The sequence below is a fragment of the Equus quagga genome, chromosome 16 (assembly GCF_021613505.1).
Source record: "Equus quagga isolate Etosha38 chromosome 16, UCLA_HA_Equagga_1.0, whole genome shotgun sequence".
In the NCBI taxonomy this organism is placed as follows: domain Eukaryota; kingdom Metazoa; phylum Chordata; class Mammalia; order Perissodactyla; family Equidae; genus Equus; species Equus quagga.
Genome location: NC_060282.1, coordinates 60,471,517 through 60,492,628, shown reverse-complemented (window position 1 = coordinate 60,492,628; position 21,112 = coordinate 60,471,517). Strand labels below are relative to the sequence as shown.

The following is a 21,112-nucleotide window of genomic DNA, read 5'->3' as shown; positions in this document are numbered from 1 at the left end:
GAGAAGAGACAGTGATAAGTGCATTAGAAAATTAAGGCAAGGAAAAGGCGGCAGAATAGAAAAATGCTGCGTATGAAATGAAGTGTAATCATTACAATACAACTCAAGTGTGAAAATACCTCACTGTCATAATATTCTAAAACCTGAATGTGAATTCACCCAGAGGTATGAAAGATTTGTGAAATTAACTGTATTGCAAGTTGGAGAAGACAGAAAGAAGACATCAAATTGTTAACTTGTTGTCTTCCCTAATAGAAAGATGAGTGATAATGTCTAGAATTAATAAATCAAGAAATAGCAATATTAGCATATTATTTATATGTAAGCAGGTAAATGTCGGAAGAACTATTTAAAGGCATTAGCTGGGAGTTGAACTCCGGAGCAGGGTGGATGAGTAAGAGATTGCTGCTTCCATTATAAAACCTGTAGTAATACTTAACTTTAAAAAAATGTATTTTTGGGCTGGCCTGGTGGTGCAGCGGTTAAGTGCACACGTTGCGCTTCAGTGGCCCAGGGTTCGTCGGTTCGGATCCTGGGTGTGGACATGGCACCACTTGGCACGCCATGCTGTGGCAGGCGTCCCACATATAAAGTGGAGGAAGATGGGCATGGATGTTAGCTCAGGGCTAATCTTCCTCAAAAACAACAACAACAAATTAAAAAATAAATAAATATAAAAAAATAAAGGCAGGAGTAAAAAAATGTGTATTTTTTAATTGAATGAAAATAATACAGGAAATCATTAAATAAGAATTAATTTGACTTTGCCTCTCTAAAGACTTTCTGCAACTAATCGGTTTGAGAAGACTTTAACAATAGTACTTAGTGGTATTTGAGGTTGAAGAGAAAAGTGCGCCATCCAAGTGGGATGATGAGACCCCCTGGGAAGTGAAGAGAGTGCCCTGAACTGGATGAGGATTTGGGTTAAAGAGAGCTCGAGTGGACTGTGGGATTCATGAAGCTTGAACCTGGGAAGTCTGCTTATAGATGACTGGAGTGCCAAATATAGCCGAGGTTTAACTCAAAAGGCAGGTGCTGCTGATGGGTTTCTGAAGCCATGTGGCACGCTAAAAATAATCAAATCTTGGGCTGGCCCCGTGGCCCAGTGGTTAAGTTCGAGAGCTCTGCTTCGGCAGCCCAGGGTTTCACTGGTTCGAATCCTGGGGGCGGACATGGCACTGCTCATCAAGCCATGCTGAGGCAGCATGCCACATGCCACAACTAGAAGGACCCACAACTAGAAATACACAACTATGTACCAGGGGGTTTTGGGAGAAAAAGGAAAAACAAAATCTTTAAAAAAAATAATAATCAAATCTCTGTTTTCTAAAGTCTGTGTAGTCAGAAGAAGAAATGTGAATTTGAAGCTGTTTTCTGGACAAGCAGAAGTTTCTCTTTTCAGTCTTATGAAATGGATGAATTTAGGGTCAAGGAAGTAATATTTCAGATGAGACCTTTAAAAATGTAGGCATGGCCTGTTCTGTGTGAGCCTTCAAGTGCCTATTGGAATTTCCTAATAAATGGAATTCTTTGCCATCTCAGACAACTGAGTAATATTACTGTAGAGAAAATTCATCTCTCTTTTCTCTCTCACACATGCACACACACATATGTAATTAGGTTTGGTCTTTAATCCCCTGTAACTGATGTGGGCTCTGCGAGCCAAGGAGTTGAAAGAAAGATTTCTTGGACTCTCAAGGTCTGGTGGTAGTGCTCCTTTATTCAGAGAATAGTATGGGGACAGGACCCATGGGCAGTAAAGAGCTGCAGGCATGGGGACAGGACCCATGGGCAGTGAAGAGCTGCCAGCATGGGGACAGAACCCATGGGCAGTAAGAGCTGCACGCATGGGGACAGGACCCATGGGCAGTGAAGAGCTGCAGCATGGGGACAGGACCCATGGGCAGTAAGAGCTGCAGGCATGGGGACAGGACCCATGGGCAGTAAACAGCTGCAGGCATGGGGACACAACCCATGGGCAGTGAAGAGCTGCCAGCATGGGGACAGGACCCATGGGCGGTAAGAGCTGTAGGCATGGGGACAGGACCCATGGGCAGTGAAGAGCTGCAGGCATGGGGACAGAACCCATGGGCAGTAAGAGCTGCAGGCATGGGGACAGGACCCATGGTCAGTAAGAGCTGCAGGCATGGGGACAGAACCCATGGGCAGTGAAGAGCTGCAGCATGAGGTCAGGACCCATGGGCAGTAAGAGCTACAGGCATGGGGACAGGACCCATGGGCAGTAAGAGCTGCAGCATGGGGACAGAACCCATGGGCAGTGAAGAGCTGCAGGCATGGGGACAGGACCCATGGGCAGTAAGAGCTGCAGCATGGGGACAGGACCCATGGGCAGTAAGAGCTGCAGTGTGTTGAGGGTTAGGGATAAATTTATAAGGCCTGGGTACGTGACTTATTTTTACTAGACAAAGGAATGATGATGTAAAAAGTCATTAAAATGGTATCAGTGCAGGTGGGGTCTGGTTATTGTGTGGCCGTATAACTTTGATATGCATCAGGTCATATAGATCAGCATGTAGGCCAGGATACCTTGGACTTCTCTCTCTGGGTCTCTGGGGCAACCTTGATCCACATCATAGCCATGTGAATTTTATATAATGAAGTTCCTTGGTTTGTGTTTAAAAAAATCACAATCCCAGATTTCTCCCTAATGCCCATAAAAGTGACCCTGCCTTGCAGTGTCTTTCCAAAGTTGAAAAACTCCCCAAGCGCATTCATTACTTTGGTGGAAAAAATGTTTACATGAACATGTAGGCGATCATGATTGTTGTCATCTTTGTGTTTTTCATTATGTCACTGGGTTTAACCAGCATGATCTTTTGGTTAGCCCAGCTTCCCCAGTTGTCACTGAATGTGAACTCATAGGTGTGCACGGTGCCCAGTGGGGCGCCCAGTGCTCTGCAAGTCCCCATGCCCAGCAGGTGCCCCATCGATCACAGCACAGGAGACTATGGGAGCCCACAACCACTCTTGTGGTCCAGACGGGGGCAGGACCCCCAGAGCCCACCACAGCCTGACCCTCACTCCTCTCACAGATGCCTTAGGAATAATCAAGGCGGCGTGGCAGAGGCAGTTTCTGGCTCTAGCTCTGCTCACCACCAGACTATGAGAGGTTAAGCTCATTAGCCACTCCAAAGTCATTCTGTCATCCCTAAAGTGAAAAAGTTTCCGTTAGATTAACCGTACAGATCCTTCCAATTGTAAAATTCTATGACACAGTATTGAACTCAAAAGAGAAAATGATGAGTGGATGTTTCATAATGAAAATAAACTAAGGACCTGCACAGTGCTTGCTTAGTATTGAGTGGGTTTTGGCGCTGTAGCACGAGCATTTCAGGTTGACTGGGGAGAGAAAACCTTCTGTACCAGTTTGCTCCTTTGAGCACGAGTCTGGCATCCAATGCCTGTGTGCCATGTTTAACAAGCGAACACAAAAAAGTTTTAAAAAAATCATTACTGCTCATGAAAAAGAACCTCAACAACACTTCCCTGGAGGCCACTGTCGAGAGGGGAGGAGAGGGGGAGGGAATGACTGCGTTTCACATTTAAAATAGATGACAGCCTGCTCTTAAGTAAAATTTTTTAAATTTTGTTTAGTGATACAATCGCTTTAACATTTTCCCTAGGGCTTTGTGTCCTATTTTAGTAACAAAAGATCAGCTCTTTCCAAAGATGCCCCTAAAATCAGCTTTCAAAAGAAATGAAAGAAGCTTGTAAAACACCAGGAGGGAAGAGGAGAAGAGCCTGCCATATAAGGTGCTAGGAACCTCATTTGAAAAGTAATTTCATGTGTTAGGGAGATAATTCTCCCTTTGTCTGTGTGACAGTTTAACAAGAATCTAACAGATTTATCAACAACTCAAACAGCTTACAATAGCCATGGGGAGTGTTGGCAATTTAGGTGCATTTGAGAAGATGTGAATATTTGGGGTGCATTTTTTCTTGGCATTCTTGAGAAAACCATGGTATTCTCTCACTTTGGAAACCTGCCAGTGTGAGGGCTTTCAAGTATCTGTTTAGTGAAATTCAATCTTTGACTTACCATTTACAAATTACCTACTTGGCATGAAATAATGTTGAGGCTGTTTGTGGACAGATGACCAGCACCAGCATAAAACAGGGTGATGACAGGAGCAGCTGCAGATTTTGACGTAAATCACTGGGTGTGTTTCACAGAAATAGAAGTATAAGATCTGTAAATTGGTACAGCCACAATGGAAAACAATACGGAGGTTCCTCAAAAAACTAAAAATAGAACTGCCATATGGTCCAGCAATCCCACTTCTGAGTACATAACCAAAAAAAATGACAAGATCCAAAATAAAACATTGAAGAGATATCTGTACTTTCATATTCATTGCACCATTATTCACAGTAACTAAGAAAGGGAAACAACCTAAGTGTCCATCAATGGCTGAATGGATAAAGAAGATATGAGATACACAGACACACACTGGAATATTATTCAGCCACGAGAAAGGAAATCCTGCCATTTGTGACAACATGGATGGACCTTGAGGGCATTATGCTAAGTGAAATGAGCCAGACACAGAAAGACAAACACTGTGTGTTATCACTTACATGTGAGTCTACATTAAAAAAAGAGAGAGAGAGAAAACCAAACTCAGGAACAGAGTAGAAAAGTGGTTGCCAGGAACTAGGGGGGTGGGAAGAGGGCGGTGAGGGAATTAGCGAGAAGTTGGTAAAGGGTACAAACTTGGAGCTACAAGATTAAAGTCTGAGGGTCTGATGGATAACTTGATGACTATAGTTGATAACTCTGTATTATGTAATTGAAATTTGCTAAAAGAGTAGAACTTAAATGTTCCCACCCAAAAAAAAAAAAAGATAAATATGTGAGGTGATTAATATGTTAAACAGATGAGGAGAGTCCTTTCATAATGTATATATGTATCAAATCACTACAATATACACTTCAAATATCTTTTAATTTTATATGTCAGTTATATGTCAATAAAGCTGAAATTTCAAAAAGAAATGGACCAATAGATTCAAAGAAATAAGCAGAAAAAAGAAGTAATTTTAAAATCAGTATCTAATCTTCAAATCTATCTCTTATCCTAGGATATTTTAATAAACCTAATGTTGTCACACAATATAAAGTGTTCCCTGGATCTGGCTGCAGTTGGCACTGCGTTTTCACACAAGTCTCTGAGGGTCTCTGTGCCTGTGGAGTCTTCCTGGCTCCTTATCACTTTTCCCACCTTGAGTCAAATTCATAAAGCGTGGGTTGGTAAAAACACTTTACACATTGTCTCGTGCTCTGCTCCATGCAATAATTGGTCATCCAGGCTTCACTTGACAAATTCATAAAATAGAGAACCATGTTTTACAAGGCAACGCCATCCATTTTCAGAGAATGTTAATTGTCGTTCTCATTTTTTCTGTCAAACTCTTTCTCTGTTTGTAACTTGTTAATTCTACTTCCGTGTTCTTGAGCCCTGAGTCTTGTTGCAATCAGCTATTGTGTTCCTCCCTATCCTATCCGTGTACCCATGTGCTCAACTCTTCCATCCACTGCTCATTTAACACAGAAATGTTGGAAATTATTAACATTTCAAAATCCTGGTTTTTCAGTGCACCTTAGTCTCTTTCATACAGTAGGAGAGCAGTTTTTGATCTTTTCTCCTGATAATAGTTCCTCTCAGTTTCCATCCCACTTGGGATGCTCGCCCTGGTCTGCTTTGCCCCTCTGCTCCCACTGGGTGCCATCCCCGCCCGTAATCAACATCACAGTGTGATAGTGGGGGTTACCAGGCAGGGAGAGCTTCCACTCGCTCCCTCGTCCACTTGATCTACCGGGACCAGCCCGGCCACTCCACCGCTCTCCTGATCATATGCCTACTTTCTGACAGGGCCTGAAGCACCCTCAGAAATGAGAAGTCAAGGAAATATTTTTGTTTGACTGAATTCTAAACATTAGGGCATTTATTTGCTTTGTTTTTCTTAGTTTTATAATACATCGGATGCTCCAGTGGACATTTTTCCTGTGTCTTTGAAATTTAATTAATATTTACCATGTTGAATGGCACCTTTACGAGGACCTCTATTGAAAGGAGAAATTATTAAGTCTGGGATTTGTATTCCATTTTGGATGCTGGCCTGTCACATGGAGTGTATTGTAGTGTACTGGTGTAATATGATCAACAAGATCAATATTCTTGTTAGGTTATGGTCTTAAAAAAAACAAACCGTTAGGCAAACCTAAACACAAATTATAGAGGGAATTATTCTCTGAGATATCTAAAAATTATTGAAATTTTTATGCTGCAGAGGTATTTGGTTCTGAAAAATAATACTAGGTTGTGTTTTTTTTTACACCCTTGACAAGAGGTCCCAGAGGAAATTGAAATAAGCAATCTCAATGAAAATAAAAATTTCATTACTTTATTAATCAGACAAACAAACAGAAAGCTGAGAGTCATTATAACGTGTTCTACGAGGCATATTTTCAGTCCAGTAAAACCAGAATTTTCCCTCTAGTCCTTAGAAAGAAACTGGAAGTTAATCCGAGATGAAGGCCTTGCCGTGATGGATGAAACCAAAGGTCTCTTCCTGCCTGAAGATGAAAACTTGAGGGAGAAGGGTGACTGGAGCCAGTTTACCCTGTGGCAGCAAGGTGAGCTCCTGACTTCTAGATTGTTCTCTGTAACCTGCTGGGAAGTGGGCACAAAACTTCTGGTGATATTTCCCAGAGCCAGGATTCCCTGGCTTAAAGAAAACTGCTTGGAAAACCTACGTTATCAAAATCTATTCATTATTTTTTAAACTACATTTGAACAGTTATTTGTGTATGAGTGTTTGCACACTTATGTAAATATATGTGTGTATGTGTGTGTATACTCACGTGTATATTTGGATAAATATATGTAAATAGTATTTTGATTTGCTGGTCTTTTCTGTTAAACAGCGTGTTACGAAGAGTAACCCTACTATATAGGCATAACTGAAAAGTCCACCATGTGCTTATCAATACCTTAGAAAGGAGATTCCCTGAGCCTCATTTGCTCCTGGAAAATGGAAATGATGTTGCATGCCAAAATGATGTCACCAAGGGTGAGAGTTGTGGAGATGAGACACCAGAATGACAAGACAATAATAACTAGTGTTGGAGCTCATCAAGAATAGAAAGTCGTTCATATTCAAGCTGATATTCCTTGAGCTGACCCCAGGCCAAGCACATAGACAGTGTTCCAATATGTGTGTGTTCAATGAATTAATATATCAATCTATCCTTAAAATCAGAAGCATCGAATTTTATCTTTAAGGCTCTTTATGTCTCTTCTTGAAAACTTGAGTTAACCTGGGTTAACCATAGTTAAACAAAAGTAAATCCATTTTGAAGACTGAACAGCGTGTGCTGCACTTCTTCAGCTACACAAAATAAATTGAGAGGATGATAAGCAGCCGTTTTACGTTAAAGGACAGATAAGCAGTGCCGTTTATCTCAGTATGCTTTCAGAATGGTTTACACGTAAGAGACAGAAGTAATATTTTCAAGGATACATCCATCAGAAAAGAGATCACATGATTTCAAATGACTCCATCAGCTTTTTGCCAACAATATTTTTGTTTATTTTTATTACATAATAATCATCCATTATGTAATAATGACACTAATGGAGAGGCGGTCTTAGATCATGGTTAAGAACGCAGACTCTGTTTAGTTGGGCTGGAAATCCTACTCTGCCACTTCCTGTGTGACCTCTCTGTGCCTCAGTTTCTCTTCTAGAAAATAGAACACTAATAGCACCTCCCTCACCAGGTGTTGTGAGCATCAGATGAGTCACTCTAAGCATGTTGAGTGGTTGCTGGCCAGTGTTGAGCACCATGGAACTCTCATTGGATTCTTAAACCCTCACGATCACATGAATACTTAAAACTACCAATGGCAATTCGCAAATGTCAAGCATCTACTACACAGCTTTTTCCCTTACAGACAATCTGTATCTGCAGCCTAGAAGGGATTTATGTGTCTGAATAGCTAGAGGTGCTCTCTAAATCAGTCTTGTTCATGTAGCAGTCCTAGTGTCACAATCCATTCGGTTACCCATTCATTACCTATCATTTAGGTAAGACACACCTCTTCTCCATGGGGCATGTGCTCAGCTCTTACCACTGTGCCCATAGGAGCTTGGTTGCTCCTCAGGCCACCAGGCTTCGCTTAACTGCTGCCTGCACAGCACAGAACCCGGAAGTGGGGGCTCCTGCCAGGCCATCCCCAGATCCTGCATAAGCTAGGTCTTAAAAATGCTTTATGATGGCCTATACAGGAATCTGTTTGGTCAAATTGACATTTATAATTCAACTCATTTAGGATATTCCATTAATAGCTAAAAACAGCCACTAACATTTTACTCAAGAGGCAAAAAGATTACTTAGGAAAAGCTAACGTAGATATAAAAGTTGTTTTTAAAATATTGAGGTCCGTTTGACTGAGGAGAATACCTTTAAATTACATTCTTTGTAACTCTCATTTTATTCTCAGTATATGATTATCTTAGGACAGAACTAACATCAGTTAAGTAAAATTAAACTCAGCTTTAGTTGTAGCAGTCCCTTGTAGGAATCTGGAATAGGGAATTAAAATGTTTCTGTCTTTTGTTTTTTTTTTTTAAGGTTGGCACCTGATCTAACATCTGTTGCCAATCTTTTTCTCCTCCTCCTCCACCTCCTCCCCCACCCAAAGCCCCCCAGTACATAGTTGTATATTCTAGTTGTGAGTGCCTCTGGTTGTGCTATGTGGGACACCACCTCAGCATGGCTTGATGAGTAGTGCTGTGTCCACGCCCAGGATCCAAACCAGCGAAACCCTGGGCCACTGAAGCGGAGCATGTGAACTTAACCATTTGGCCACGGAGCCGGCCCCAAAATGTTTCTGTCTTTTAAAACATGCGTTGTTTTACTCCTTCATGAGAGCAGATGATGCTGTGTATAGTCCTTAGCACATCTTCCCTAAGAAACAGTGATTTTGTAGATGGTGAAGAAATTTGCATGGTCTAAGATGCTAAGACTGTGTCCTAAAATCTGTGTTCCTGACTCAGTCACTCAGAAAACGACATCTCTCTGAGACGTTGTCTCTTCATTTAAATCCTGTTCTTTATCAACATATAAAGAGTAATCTGTACATTGAAAAATACACTAAATTCCAATTAAAAAGACCGTTTAGGTAACTCTTTAATATAGTCTTACAAATGCATTTTTTGGTTAGAAATATAAGCTATTTTCCCTCCTTTATGCGTGTGTTAGTTTACTGTGGCTGCTGTAACAAATTACTGCAAACTTAGTGGCTTAAAATGACACAGATTTATCACGTTTACAGTTCTGGAGGTCAGAAGTCTACAGTGGTTTTCACTGGGCTAAAATCAGAGTGTCATCAAGCTGCATTCCTCCTGGAGGCTCCAGCTTCTAGAATCTGTCCACATTCCTTAGCTTTTCCCAGCCCCTTTCCATCTTCAAAGCCAGCAGTGGCCAGTCAAGTCTGTCTCATTCTGTATCACTCTGACGCTGACTGTTCCCCTCCCTCTTTCACATTTAAAGACCCTGTGATTACGTTGGGCCCAGCTAGTTAATCCGGGATAATCTCCTTACTTTAAGGTCAGCTGATTAGAAATCTCAATGTCATCTACAAGCTTTATTTCCTCTTGCCATGTCACATAACATATTCGTAGGTTCCTGGGCTTAGGATATAGATGTCCTTGGGAGCAGGCCTTTATTCTGCCTGCCACAGGGGTGAAAATGAGTATTCAACCTGTGCCTTGTCCGTTAGACATCCTTAGTCAAATAGTCCAACACTGAGTGGAGAATTCTGGTCCTTGCTCTGCCAGTCACTGTCTATTGGAGCAAGACACTTTATCTTGTGTTTACTCAGCCTTCTCATTCCTGCAGAGAGGATGACAATAGAGATCACATGTGGTCAAAACAGGAGGAGTTAAAGCTTTACTGTGATTTGTTTCTAACATGGTTTATCATTTATTGTTCTAGGAAGAAAAAATGAAAATGCCTGTAAAGGAGCTCCTATAACGTGTTCTTTACTAGATAAATTCCCTGAGACAACAGGATGCAGAAGAGGACAGGTACCAAGAGTGTTTCAGTGCTGGGATGGGCACACTTAGTTATTAGGAATAAGGGAATGCTGATGTTTACAAAGAAACAGTTATTCCCTTTGGCCCAACAAATACCTCTTTTTGAACTCCCTTTTTAATGAAACATAATTTCGTGTGGTTGATGTCAGAATTGAGGGTGGAAAATGTTCAGTGTTTATCACTTTGTGAAAAATGGGAGTCCTTATTTTTAGTTCCTTCACAAAGAAATAAGGCAAGAATATAAATTCTGAGTCTTACAAAGCCTCTAATCCAGATTGACAGTAATTTTGTACTGTCACTTTAATGAAGCAATTCCCCCACACCTTGATAAATGGATGAACGGTGTGTTGTATTTTCTGCGCAGATCAAATATTCTGTCATGCACCCAGGAACTCACGTGTGGCCACACACGGGGCCCACCAACTGCAGGCTCCGAATGCACCTGGGCTTGGTGATTCCCAAGGAAGGCTGCAAGATCCGATGCGCCAATGAGACCAAGTATGTTTGCTTCCATTGTTTGCCCTCTTATTCCTCACCTCTGAGGATGGATGCTTGTTACAACAAACTATGTTCAGTTAGATTTTCTCTCTTCCTTTGTAACTGAAGTAGCCTGGGGTGGGTGATATTGATCCAGACTCTTTCACCTGTGTCCCTTCTTCCTGCTTTCTGTTAGTCAGGAGATCCTCCCCAGTTCTTGGGCCGCCTTCCTTGGCCATTTCCCCTGAGCAATCTCAGCTAGCGGTGGGCCTTCTTGCTTCTCCTTCTAGATGGACAGACTTGCATGCAGAGTCAGCTAGCTTACACTGAGCCCTGCAAGTATTACACATTGTGCTTATTGCTTTACAACTTGAATTATTCATCAATACCAAGAATCCCCCTCCTGAAGGAAACACCTGCTGAGATTTACATGTTTTGCTCTAGAAGAGAGCGTGGTGCAGTGGAAGCTGGCTGCCTTTTTCAAATCCCAGCTCTGCCGGGTAATCCTGTGTAACCTTGGCCAGTTACTAATCCCTTAGGCCTCAGCCTCCTTACTTAAAGAATTGGCAGTGATACTATCTGCTTTGCAGGATTGTTGTACGGATTAGATGAAATAATGCATACCAGGCTCTTAGCCCAGTCCTAGCATGAGTTGGGACGTGGTGAATGTTAGGGCCCCTTCTCCCCCTGCCTTTTCCTGTCCTAATCCTATTATTCCCTTCACCTGGAGTGCCCTTCTTTTCACCCAACCAGAATAAACCTATTACTATGATCCAGTTTAGTTTCATAAAAAGGAACCTCTCTTCTGACTTCTCAGAGTGTGTATAGTATATATTCTCAGTAATCCTGTTCTTTATCTTCCATTGCTTTTTATTAATTAGTATATGTGAGCTTAATTTGACTGAGCTGTAAGCTCCTAGAGAGCAGAAACCAAGTTGTTGTGTTCTCATATATTTCTCATGGTCCTTAGTAGAGGTCTGATGGAAGGGAGTGTTCAGAGGACCGTGCAGTTGTTCATGTGGTTGTTGCAAACACCTGCCTGCCCTGGGTGTGGAGCAGCAGCACAGAGTGCTGTGGGAGAGTCAGAGATGAATCCAGCAGGGGCCTTCCCCTACTGGACATGCCCAATCAGAGAGAGAACACAAGCTCGAATGTCATGAATCATAAGAGAGAGACAGAGAAAAAAGGCTACAGTGGGGCAATAAGCAGGGAGCTCATTTGCCACTGAGGTTTAGGAATCTTGACAGTAGTGATTTTTAAAGATAGGAAGGATTTGGACATTGAAAGCTGGGAGAGAAGGGCATTCTAGGCTGAAGAAACAGCATCTGCAAAGGCACAAATGTGGCCAAAATTACAGGCCACATATGAGGACTATTGAATGATTTCAGCAACCAAGACTGTAGGATACTGTTAAAAGGTAAACTTATGCACATTAAAATTTTCAAGAGTTTTTGTGAGCCACACCAGTTCGAATCAGGCAGCGTCAAACCAAAGACAATTAGGAGCACAACAGGAGCTAGGGGCAAGGTTTTTATAGAGAAGATGCTGAAGCAAAGCAAAAAAATTATTTGACTGGTTATAGCATCAGTGGTTGCCTTGTTTGGGAAAGCCTGGTCGGCTCTTTGTGATTCATTATTCTTAAGTTTCCGTTTCTCAGATTTGAGTGCATTGATTCTGGCTCAGATTTTGGTTTGTTTATGTAGGCTCCCAAGGTATTGGAGCCACCTCAGTCTAATGGCCTCCTTGTTTAAATACTTTAACAGTGCATATAGAATAAGGTTGGAAAGTAAAAGAGTGGATAAGAAGCTAAATCATACCAAACTAATGGGATCAGACTTTTTTTAGAAAGTTGTTCTGGAAGCCATGGGTAAATCCTATGAGGGCAGATGGGAAGAAGAGTTAATAGATTGTCACAGTGGCCCACCCATGGAGAGCTAGAATTGGGATGCTGGAAAGAAAGGGAGAGTGAAGAGCAGAGGCAAGAGAGATTATGAAGACTGACCGAAGTGCGTCTTAAGTGTGGGTGGTATGAGGGAGGGGAAGTCCAAGATGACTGGGCGGTTTCCATTTTGGTCAGTAGGAGGGTGTTGATGCTTTAGCAAATATTGAGAACTAGGGAAGCATGAGGCAAGTTCAGGGGAATGGACAATGAGTTCAGTGTTTGTGTATATTTTATTTTAGGTGCTATTGGAACTCAGTAGTGGAAATACTGGTTTTGGCTAGAAATATGTGGAGCTCAGGAGAGAAGTCAAGTCTAGACATAAAGGTGTGAGAGGCAGACTTAGCAGGAGGTTCTAGAAGAAGCTTGAGAATCCATGGACACATCTACATTTAGGAGGCAGAAGAGAAAGGAGAACCAAGAAGGAGATGAGGCAGCAGAGGGCAGAGTTGGGAGGACCATGGGGAGGAATCAGAGACGGCTGCACAGGGAGAGCTTTCTTCCAAGATGGAATGGATCTTACCAAGCCTTTGGGAACTCAGTTTTGGTCTGCAGGGTCTCTCTGTTAAGGGGAAGATGAGCAGGAACATGGCGGGGGACCCAGGGGACTCACAGAGGAGGTAGGGGCATGCTGGGGAAGGCAAAGATGGACAAGGCCAATTCCTGGAAGATCAAGTAAGAAGCATGGGGCAGCAAAGATGGAGAAGAGCACAAGCCTCATACCTGAGTGCTGTAACCTTAGGGTTTTAAACTTGTTTCTTCTCTCTGTCTCTGTCTCCCTTCCCTCTCTCCCTCCCACTCTCTATTTATTTATTTTTTTAAATCTCTTCTCTGTTCTGCTTGTAGATACTTGGAAAGAATCTCTAGATAAAAATTCACTTAGGGACAGGCTGGGAGAGGAAAACCTATGGAACTGATCCCAGTCATCAGAGGCCCGAGGCGATGAGAAGCGCAGGGTGACAGAATGGGTGAGGCAGTCAAGAAGGAGAGCAGGTGGATGGTGCCAGAGCTTAAACCAGAAGCCAGGGAGGGCTCACAAGGCAGAAGTTTTGCAGGGAGACCTGCCCCAGTAGCACATCCACAGGTGCATCCCCACCCTGGGCTCCCAGCAAACACCTGGTGCCCGTGCTTGACAATGGAAATGATGACTGCCAGCCTCTGCCCTCAAGTTTAAAACATGATGAGGTTAACATCTTCACCTGCTGAAGTAGGGAAGGGTTTAAGCCTCAGTTTTGCAACTCACTTGGAGAGTGATCTTGGATAAGAACATTAACTTGGCAGCCCCTCAGTTTCCACTGTGCTGGATGCAACCTACGTCACCTGACAGTCAATACCTGCTGATGACAGTAATTTTCAGATGGTGTATTTTGCGCAGGGATTATTAAAAAGTACTTGCCACTCACCTACCTGTTGTTGAGGCAGGGAGGCAATTTTGTAGAGGATGAACTGCTTCAAGTTCCCTCATCCCTGAAGAGCAGGTAAGCGTCAGTGCCTTTCCGCCTCATCGTGATTGCTGGTCAGCATCCTTCTCCATGGCCCTCCTATTGCACCTGCTTTATGTTGCGTCACATTCTTATCCTTAGTAATCCTTAACTCAAGGCTGATTGTGTCAGGCTAAGCACTTCATTACAAAACTAGTGTTTTTCATAAAAGAAATGGGTCAATTAAAGTACTATGTAATGCTTATAGTGAAAATAGCTAGATATCTGAATAGCAGTCTGTTCATAAACTCTAAGGACAGAAAGGCTGTAATATGAAGTCTGGAAGTTTCATGCTGTTATTGTGGAAGTACTGTTAGTGTGGAAAGAGAGGCACATACACCAAGAAATCCGGCTTCCTGTGCTAGGCAACAGGAAGCAATTTTCCAGAGCTGCTCAACTTCCAAAAGAGTAGGTTACTTGTAGCAATTTGTGCGTTGTAGTTCTCAGGTAATAACAATCACGTTGCTGTTTCTCCAGCGCTGTGCGATTCCCACTAGCGTGCATATTGTTAAATATTCCATCACTGCAAACATAGCACAGCTCTTTTTATCTGAAGATGAGCTTGCGGATATGCAGCCTTCCATCACTATAAAGAAAATGGGCATTTGAAATTAATATATGCTTTCCGATTACAAAACTGATGCATGTTCCTTATACATAATTTGTAAAACACAGAGAAATGCAATGAAAAAGTAAGTATTATTTTTGATCTCAGTACTCGGATGTTGCCCAGATGCTTCTCAGTGCCTATATATGTATGTTCATGATGATGATGATGATGATGGTGATGATGGTGATGATGATGGTGAAGAAGAACACAGTGATAATATATATTGTGCTTACTATGTGCAAAGCACAGTTGTCAGCACTCTACATACATTAACTCATTAACCCTCACACCAGTGGTATGGGATTATTAAAATCTTTATTTTATAGCCGAGGAGACTGAGGTATAAAGATGCTAAGTAACTTCCCCAAGGTCACTCAGCTTAGTAAGTGTTGGATGTTTGTATGTTTCCTAGGGCTGCCAAATTACTACAAACGGGATGACTTGAAACGCCAGAAATGTATTCTCTTGTAGCTTTGGAGGCCAGAAGTCTGAATCAGGCATCAGGAGCGTGGGTTTCTTCTAGCGCTCTGAGGGAAAATCCGTCCCTGGCTCTCTCCTGGCTTCTGGTGGCTGCCGGCATTCCTTGGCTTTCTTGGCTGCTAGATGCATCACTCAATCTCTGCCTCTGTCATCACATCCCCTTTTCCCTGTGTCTTCTCCCTTCTCTTTTATAAGGGTACTTATCACTGGATTTAGGGCCCAACCTAATCCAGGATGATCTCATCTCAAGATCTTTAGATTAATTACAACTGTGAAGACCCTTTTTCCAAATAAAGTTACACCCACAGGTTCAAAGTGGACATATTTTTTGGGGGGCCACCATTCAATCCACTGAAATATTGGAACCAAGCTTTGGTCCCGGGCAGTCTGGCTTGAAAGTCTGTGCTCCTAGTCTCAATCCCATAGCCCTGCTATGTATAGGGTTTTGGGCTTTTGGAGTTCTGTTGTTGTTACCAAAATTAGGATTTGCTATACAGTACTTATAAGGTGATCGCTTTAAAGGCTAGCTTTCATTTCCAGACAACAGGGTATCAAGTAGAGAAAGCAACTGGGGAGTGTCCATCCCTGGGCCGTTTGTGTCACCCTGACAGGCCATGCTATGTGGTCTGTAAGATGAGCTCCTTAACAATCTTGATCCAGAGCTGAGAGCACTTGAGTCAGTGGATAAACATGCCACTGGCAAGTAGGAATTAGTTGTTACATGGAGTGGCCGACTTGTGTGAGCTTTGGATGATCCCAGAGAGGAATTCTTTCTTCCATTCTCTAAGACGTCCTCTGAGATATCCTGGAACCGGGCTCAGGGAAAGAAGGGTGACCATGTGGTCTCCTGGAGACCCAGCATTATTGCCTGCGAATTGCCAGCCTGAACTGTTGGACAAGACCAGCACGTAGCCAGGAAAGTGTGCATTGGCTTTAATGTCAGCATCAGGCTGAAGAGATGACCTGGCAGTGTCATTTAATTCCTCTCTATGTTGCTCTAGAAATAATGGCCTTTTCCCACATACCTCAAGTATTTTAACTTTTTTTTTTCATTAATCTCTTAAGTTTCCAATTAGGAAGATTGTGCGGAAGGCGTGATAAAATATTAACAGTCAGAGAGAGACTTAGTTTTTTAAATCCACCATGAATTGTTCATAGCCAATATTTTTCTTTCCTTAAAGTGCCCAAGAAGATAAGGTAAATTTTAAAATTTTCTAATCACATCGTGAAAGCTGTGAATTACCAAATCACTTAGAACCAAATGTTTTCATCCCTTCTTCCATCATTTTTTTGCTAGTTTCCCTGAAATCATAGATCTTCTGTTTCACAAAATCTACCCATCTTCCATCCAAATTGTAATGTGACCTTATTCACGAGTCACCATTCAAGCCTGCCCATCTGTGTCTGTAGGACAAAAATGGCATTTTTAACTGGATGGAATGTGTTTTTGAAGGTTCGTTATTGAGTAGTAACATTTTATCCTGTTTCGTCTTTCACTTAAGCAATTTGGTGAATTAAAAACATCAGTAAAGTTTCTTAACCCCTGTTCTGGTTAGCATGGTGTGCTCATGGCTGTTCGTAAACACAGATACATATCTACATTGCTACAGGGAATGGCACTTCCCACATGGAAAAGCGACTGTGTCCAAACGTTTGTTTGTTGAACTGATTCTTGTGAATTTGGAAAGGTAGGATCCATTTTCTTCCTATGGCAGTAATAAATGATGTGGAGTTCCTGGACCAGCCCCCAAAAGCTTCTTAACTCGTGATCCTTCTTAATAGGCCTCTAGAACCAGTGACTATTTATAATAATGTTTCTATGGGAAAATGCATCCCCAGTTTTTACTTTAGATTTTAACGTTATGTCTCTTCATAAAAGCAAATTAGGAGCACTGAAGTCACGTGAGCTGGGTTCAAATCCCAGCTTTATAACTTGAATACTGGCTGTGTAACTTTAGACAGCTTGCATAACCTCACTAAGCCTTGATTTCCTCATCAGTAAAATGGGAAGAATGAGAACACAGGTATCCTAGCTTCAAGAAAAATGCTTTTTCCAGATTGATGGATATACAGTGTGAGAGAGGGAGAGAATGTGTGTGTGTGTGTATATTTCTGTCTGTGTGTGTTAGGAGGAGAGAGAGCAGAGGAAGTGATAATAACGCAGTTTTACATTGCAATTCACGTACGTGCCAGGATTTCTAAGGCAGTTAGAACTGAGGGATCTCAATAGATCAGAATTAGTAAGAACTGTGTTAAGTAGCCGTCTTCCAAACTCTTTGACCCTCGTCTGCATTCAACTCAGGCTGTTTAATGCCCTACAGGCCACCTCAGCATGGCAGCTACAGGCGCCAAGAACAGCCCCTAGAAGAGTGATCTTGAGCCAAAAGTTTGGGCTGTGATGAAGCAAGTCTCGTGACTTTCTGCTTCTTCCACAGAATCACACTGTCAGTGCAGACATCTGAACTTGCTTCCACGGGGTTCCTTTCCTGGAAAGTTAGAACCGTGTCATTTGCCTACCTCAGAACGTTTTAGCAAAGATCACTGAGATATGATCTGTAAAGTTTTGAGGTGGAAAACTATAAGCACCTAATATCATTACTTAGCATTCTTAGTATTGACGGTAATTCTATGACAAAATTATAGCTACTAGGTATGTGCTGCCACCATTATATCATTATCGCTAATTACAGTTATAATAATTTGAGGAATTATATAGTATTGCTTTATCTTGTGACCAGATATTCTTGTATCTGTTGGCAAACCAGAGAGAGGTGTTCTTCTCATTATGGTAGAAAATTCTAAAATTCAGTGGAGGTGGCTATCCAGGGATGGACCTCCAATCCTGCTTTTCTAAACCCACAGAGAAAGACTGTGTGAGAACCTTCAGGAAGCTTCTTTTAAAGGTTGCCTTGAAAATCTTTTCTCCAGAGAGCTATTCCCATGTCAATACTTGAGCATAACTTAATCATATTTGGTGGAGCTCTGCTCCCAAAGCAAGTGGCCTGAAAGCTATTTCCTTGCATTACGATGAGTCTTTGTTTTTCCTTCGGAAGAGAGCTAAAGACCTTTGACATCTTTATGCTGTGTCTCTTTTTGTTGTGTAAAACCCTTGTCGTTTCCCAGGCAGGCCATATATCTCTAGTTTAACCCCACGTCACTTCATTCTGCACATCTCTTGGATAGGGTTTTATTGTCCTTCCCTTTTCCCCTTTGTAGTTAATGAGGGCTGCATTTTTAGTCATTCTAGCTCTGATAAGTGATTGAAAGACAGCATTTTTTAAATATTCGGAAGGAATCTACATTTGAGAATCTATATTAAGTAACTGAGTGTCTTTGCTGTTTTCTGGGAAAACGTATGAAAGAGTATGGAAGGGCAGACATAAGTCTAAGAGGACATACTTCTCCGTGATTTTTATTGCCCTAAAGAAAGTGAACCCTTTGGAATACCTCCTAGGTTGTTTGTTAAAAAAATTGTTTAATCAATGGACCATATTTGACTCAAAATATCTAAAAAGCTACAAAGCAGCGGTAACAAGTTTCGGTCTTCCGGGCACTGGTGTCCATGAATGAGCCAGTGTGTTCCAGCACTCAAAGCGTTTTCCAGTTCACAGTAAACTTAAGTTAATGAATGGAAGGCTCAAGATTTTCCTCCCATAAAGCACTTCCTAAATCTTTGGCTTTCTGATGCCTACCAAAATCTAGTGAAAAATGTCATTTTGTGCAATCTAGAATGTTCTGTTTAGTTATTTGAATTACTTCTTGTATTTTAAATAGGTCCCAGGTTCCCTGCCACTCAAAAAACATTGAGAATCACTTGTCAACGCAGCACAAAATATTTCAGATTCTCTTAAAGATTTTTGATATCTCACTCCCTGGGAAGTTTGTAATTTTCTCAAATGAAGACAAATTCATAGGGAGTGATGCCAAGGCAATTTTTGGTAACATTATACCACTTCCCAACCTTATGTCCTCTTTGACATTTTTCCTATTTTTTTGGCATTTTCTTTCCTCCTGGGTTTAAATTCTCTGCCATTAATTGAATATCTACTATGTGCCGACCATATGCTAATCCTCACATCAGCTATGCAGATGTAGATACAAAAGTTGAAATATGCTAAGAAACTCATTCTCAGTTACATAGTCAGTGGCAGAGCCAAGAGGGTTAAATCTGCTTCTCTTGAGAGACCGTGACTTTTCTGTCGCGCTGTGGCCTTCTCTCACCCTTTCTCTTCCACCACATGCTCCCCTTTGCCTCTCTCGTTTTCATATTTAGTTGTGGTAAGGTACACATAACATAAATTTACCATCCTAACTATTTTTAAATGTGCATACAATTTAGTGGCATTAAGTATATTCATATTGTGCTATCATCACCACATTCCATCCACAGAACGCTTTTCATCTTGTAAAACTGAAAATCTGTACCCACTGAACAACTCCCCATCATTCTACTTTCTATCTCTATGAATTTGACTACTATATGTATACCCCATATACGTGAAATCATATAATCCTTGTCCTTTTGTGACTTGGCTTATTTCACTTAACATAATGTCCTAAAGGTTTATCCATGTTGTAGCATGTGTCAGAATTTCCTTCTTCTTTAAGACTGAGTAATACTCCATTGTATGTATATATAACATTTTGTTTATTCATTCATCTATCAGTGGACACTGGGTTGCTTCCAACTTTTGGCTGTTGTGAATCATGCTGTGAACATGGCTATCCTGCTTTTCCCCTTTGAGTGCACTTCGCCCCACCCGTTATCTTCTGCCTATATTGTAGGCTTGTCAGTGATACCCATTCACATTGCTTAGTCCCACACATAACACTATGATCTGGAAAATAACCACCTATCTGTACAAGCTATGGACCGTATGTCATTTTTTCTTTCTTTTCTTGGCTTTGCCTTTCTTTTCAAGTTTGGTTTTGCATGGTAATGAATACATATTCTGTCATTTGCTCCTGAGTGTATATATTTCTGTCCTGTGTTACACTTGACTAGAACTCTTTGAACCTTCAGGGAATTGTGTCAAACAGCCAAGCAACACACACTTACTGAATGCAAGGCATTAGGCTAAGTGTGTGAGAAAGCACACAAGGTTGGGGGGCGCAGCAGAATTGATGTTTGGTTCCCAACTTCAAGTAGCTCTTAACTTGCAAGTTTTCATTTCCTTTATCAGTTACGTTAAATAATTTGGAAACGTTATTGTTAGATTCATTCTGTATATCTGGGACAAGTTTTTCCCACCCATCCCAGACATTAACAATGACTGGAGATATTTTCGGTTGTCATAACTGGTGGCAGATGCTTCTAGCATCTTGTGGGTGGAGGCCAGAGATGCTGCTAAACATCTTACAGAGCACAGGACAGTCCCCTACAACAAAGAATTGTCTTGCCCAAAATGTCAGTAGTGCCAAGGTTGAGAAACCCTGCAGTATGTCATATTACTTAATTTAATATTGTTAACCACACTGCTAAAAAGACACAAATCATTTTCCTAAGGAAAATTTCCTTATGAAAATACAGTAACTTGAAATCAAGCTAGCATTTTCCATCCTATAATTTTAATTATTTGCTAATCCAGGATATAAAATTTCAAATGTTTGAGTGGAATTTTAATATCTAAAGAAAATTTCCTAGTAAAAATTTCATTTTAAAAACATAGCTTAGCATTTGGTATATTGGCAATTAATACCTATTTGAAAAAAAGAAAGAGACCATTAGCATAGTTAATAAACTTTCTTTGGATTTGAAAAGCATTGTGTAATTGCCCCTGCATATTTCTCTCTGAACTGCTGTGTTTAGACTAACACTATATTTAGATCTCAGCTCCTATACAAATATCTTATGAAGTAGTGCTATTAGCCCTAAAGGATATTGTGCACCATTGATTTAAAATAGTCCATGGATGACCCTCTTGCATAGCAGATGACCTTAGAAGTATAAACAATTTACCCTTCCATAAAGGGACTTTCTTTATGGAACATTCTTCCATAA

The 21,112-nt window shown here is 41.4% G+C and overlaps 1 protein-coding gene across 3 annotated transcripts in view; it reads left to right on the top strand.

Annotated features, from left to right (window-relative positions):
• ASPH (aspartate beta-hydroxylase) overlaps positions 1-21,112 on the top strand; it is a 208,054-nt gene that overhangs the window by 183,508 nt on the left and 3,434 nt on the right. For all 3 annotated transcript variants that reach the window (XM_046641925.1, XM_046641924.1, XM_046641926.1), the window contains 3 exons: positions 6,523-6,658; positions 10,024-10,115; positions 10,489-10,622. In XM_046641925.1, coding sequence (XP_046497881.1) covers positions 6,523-6,658; positions 10,024-10,115; positions 10,489-10,622 — 362 coding nt within the window. The remainder of the gene's footprint in view (positions 1-6,522; positions 6,659-10,023; positions 10,116-10,488; positions 10,623-21,112) is intronic.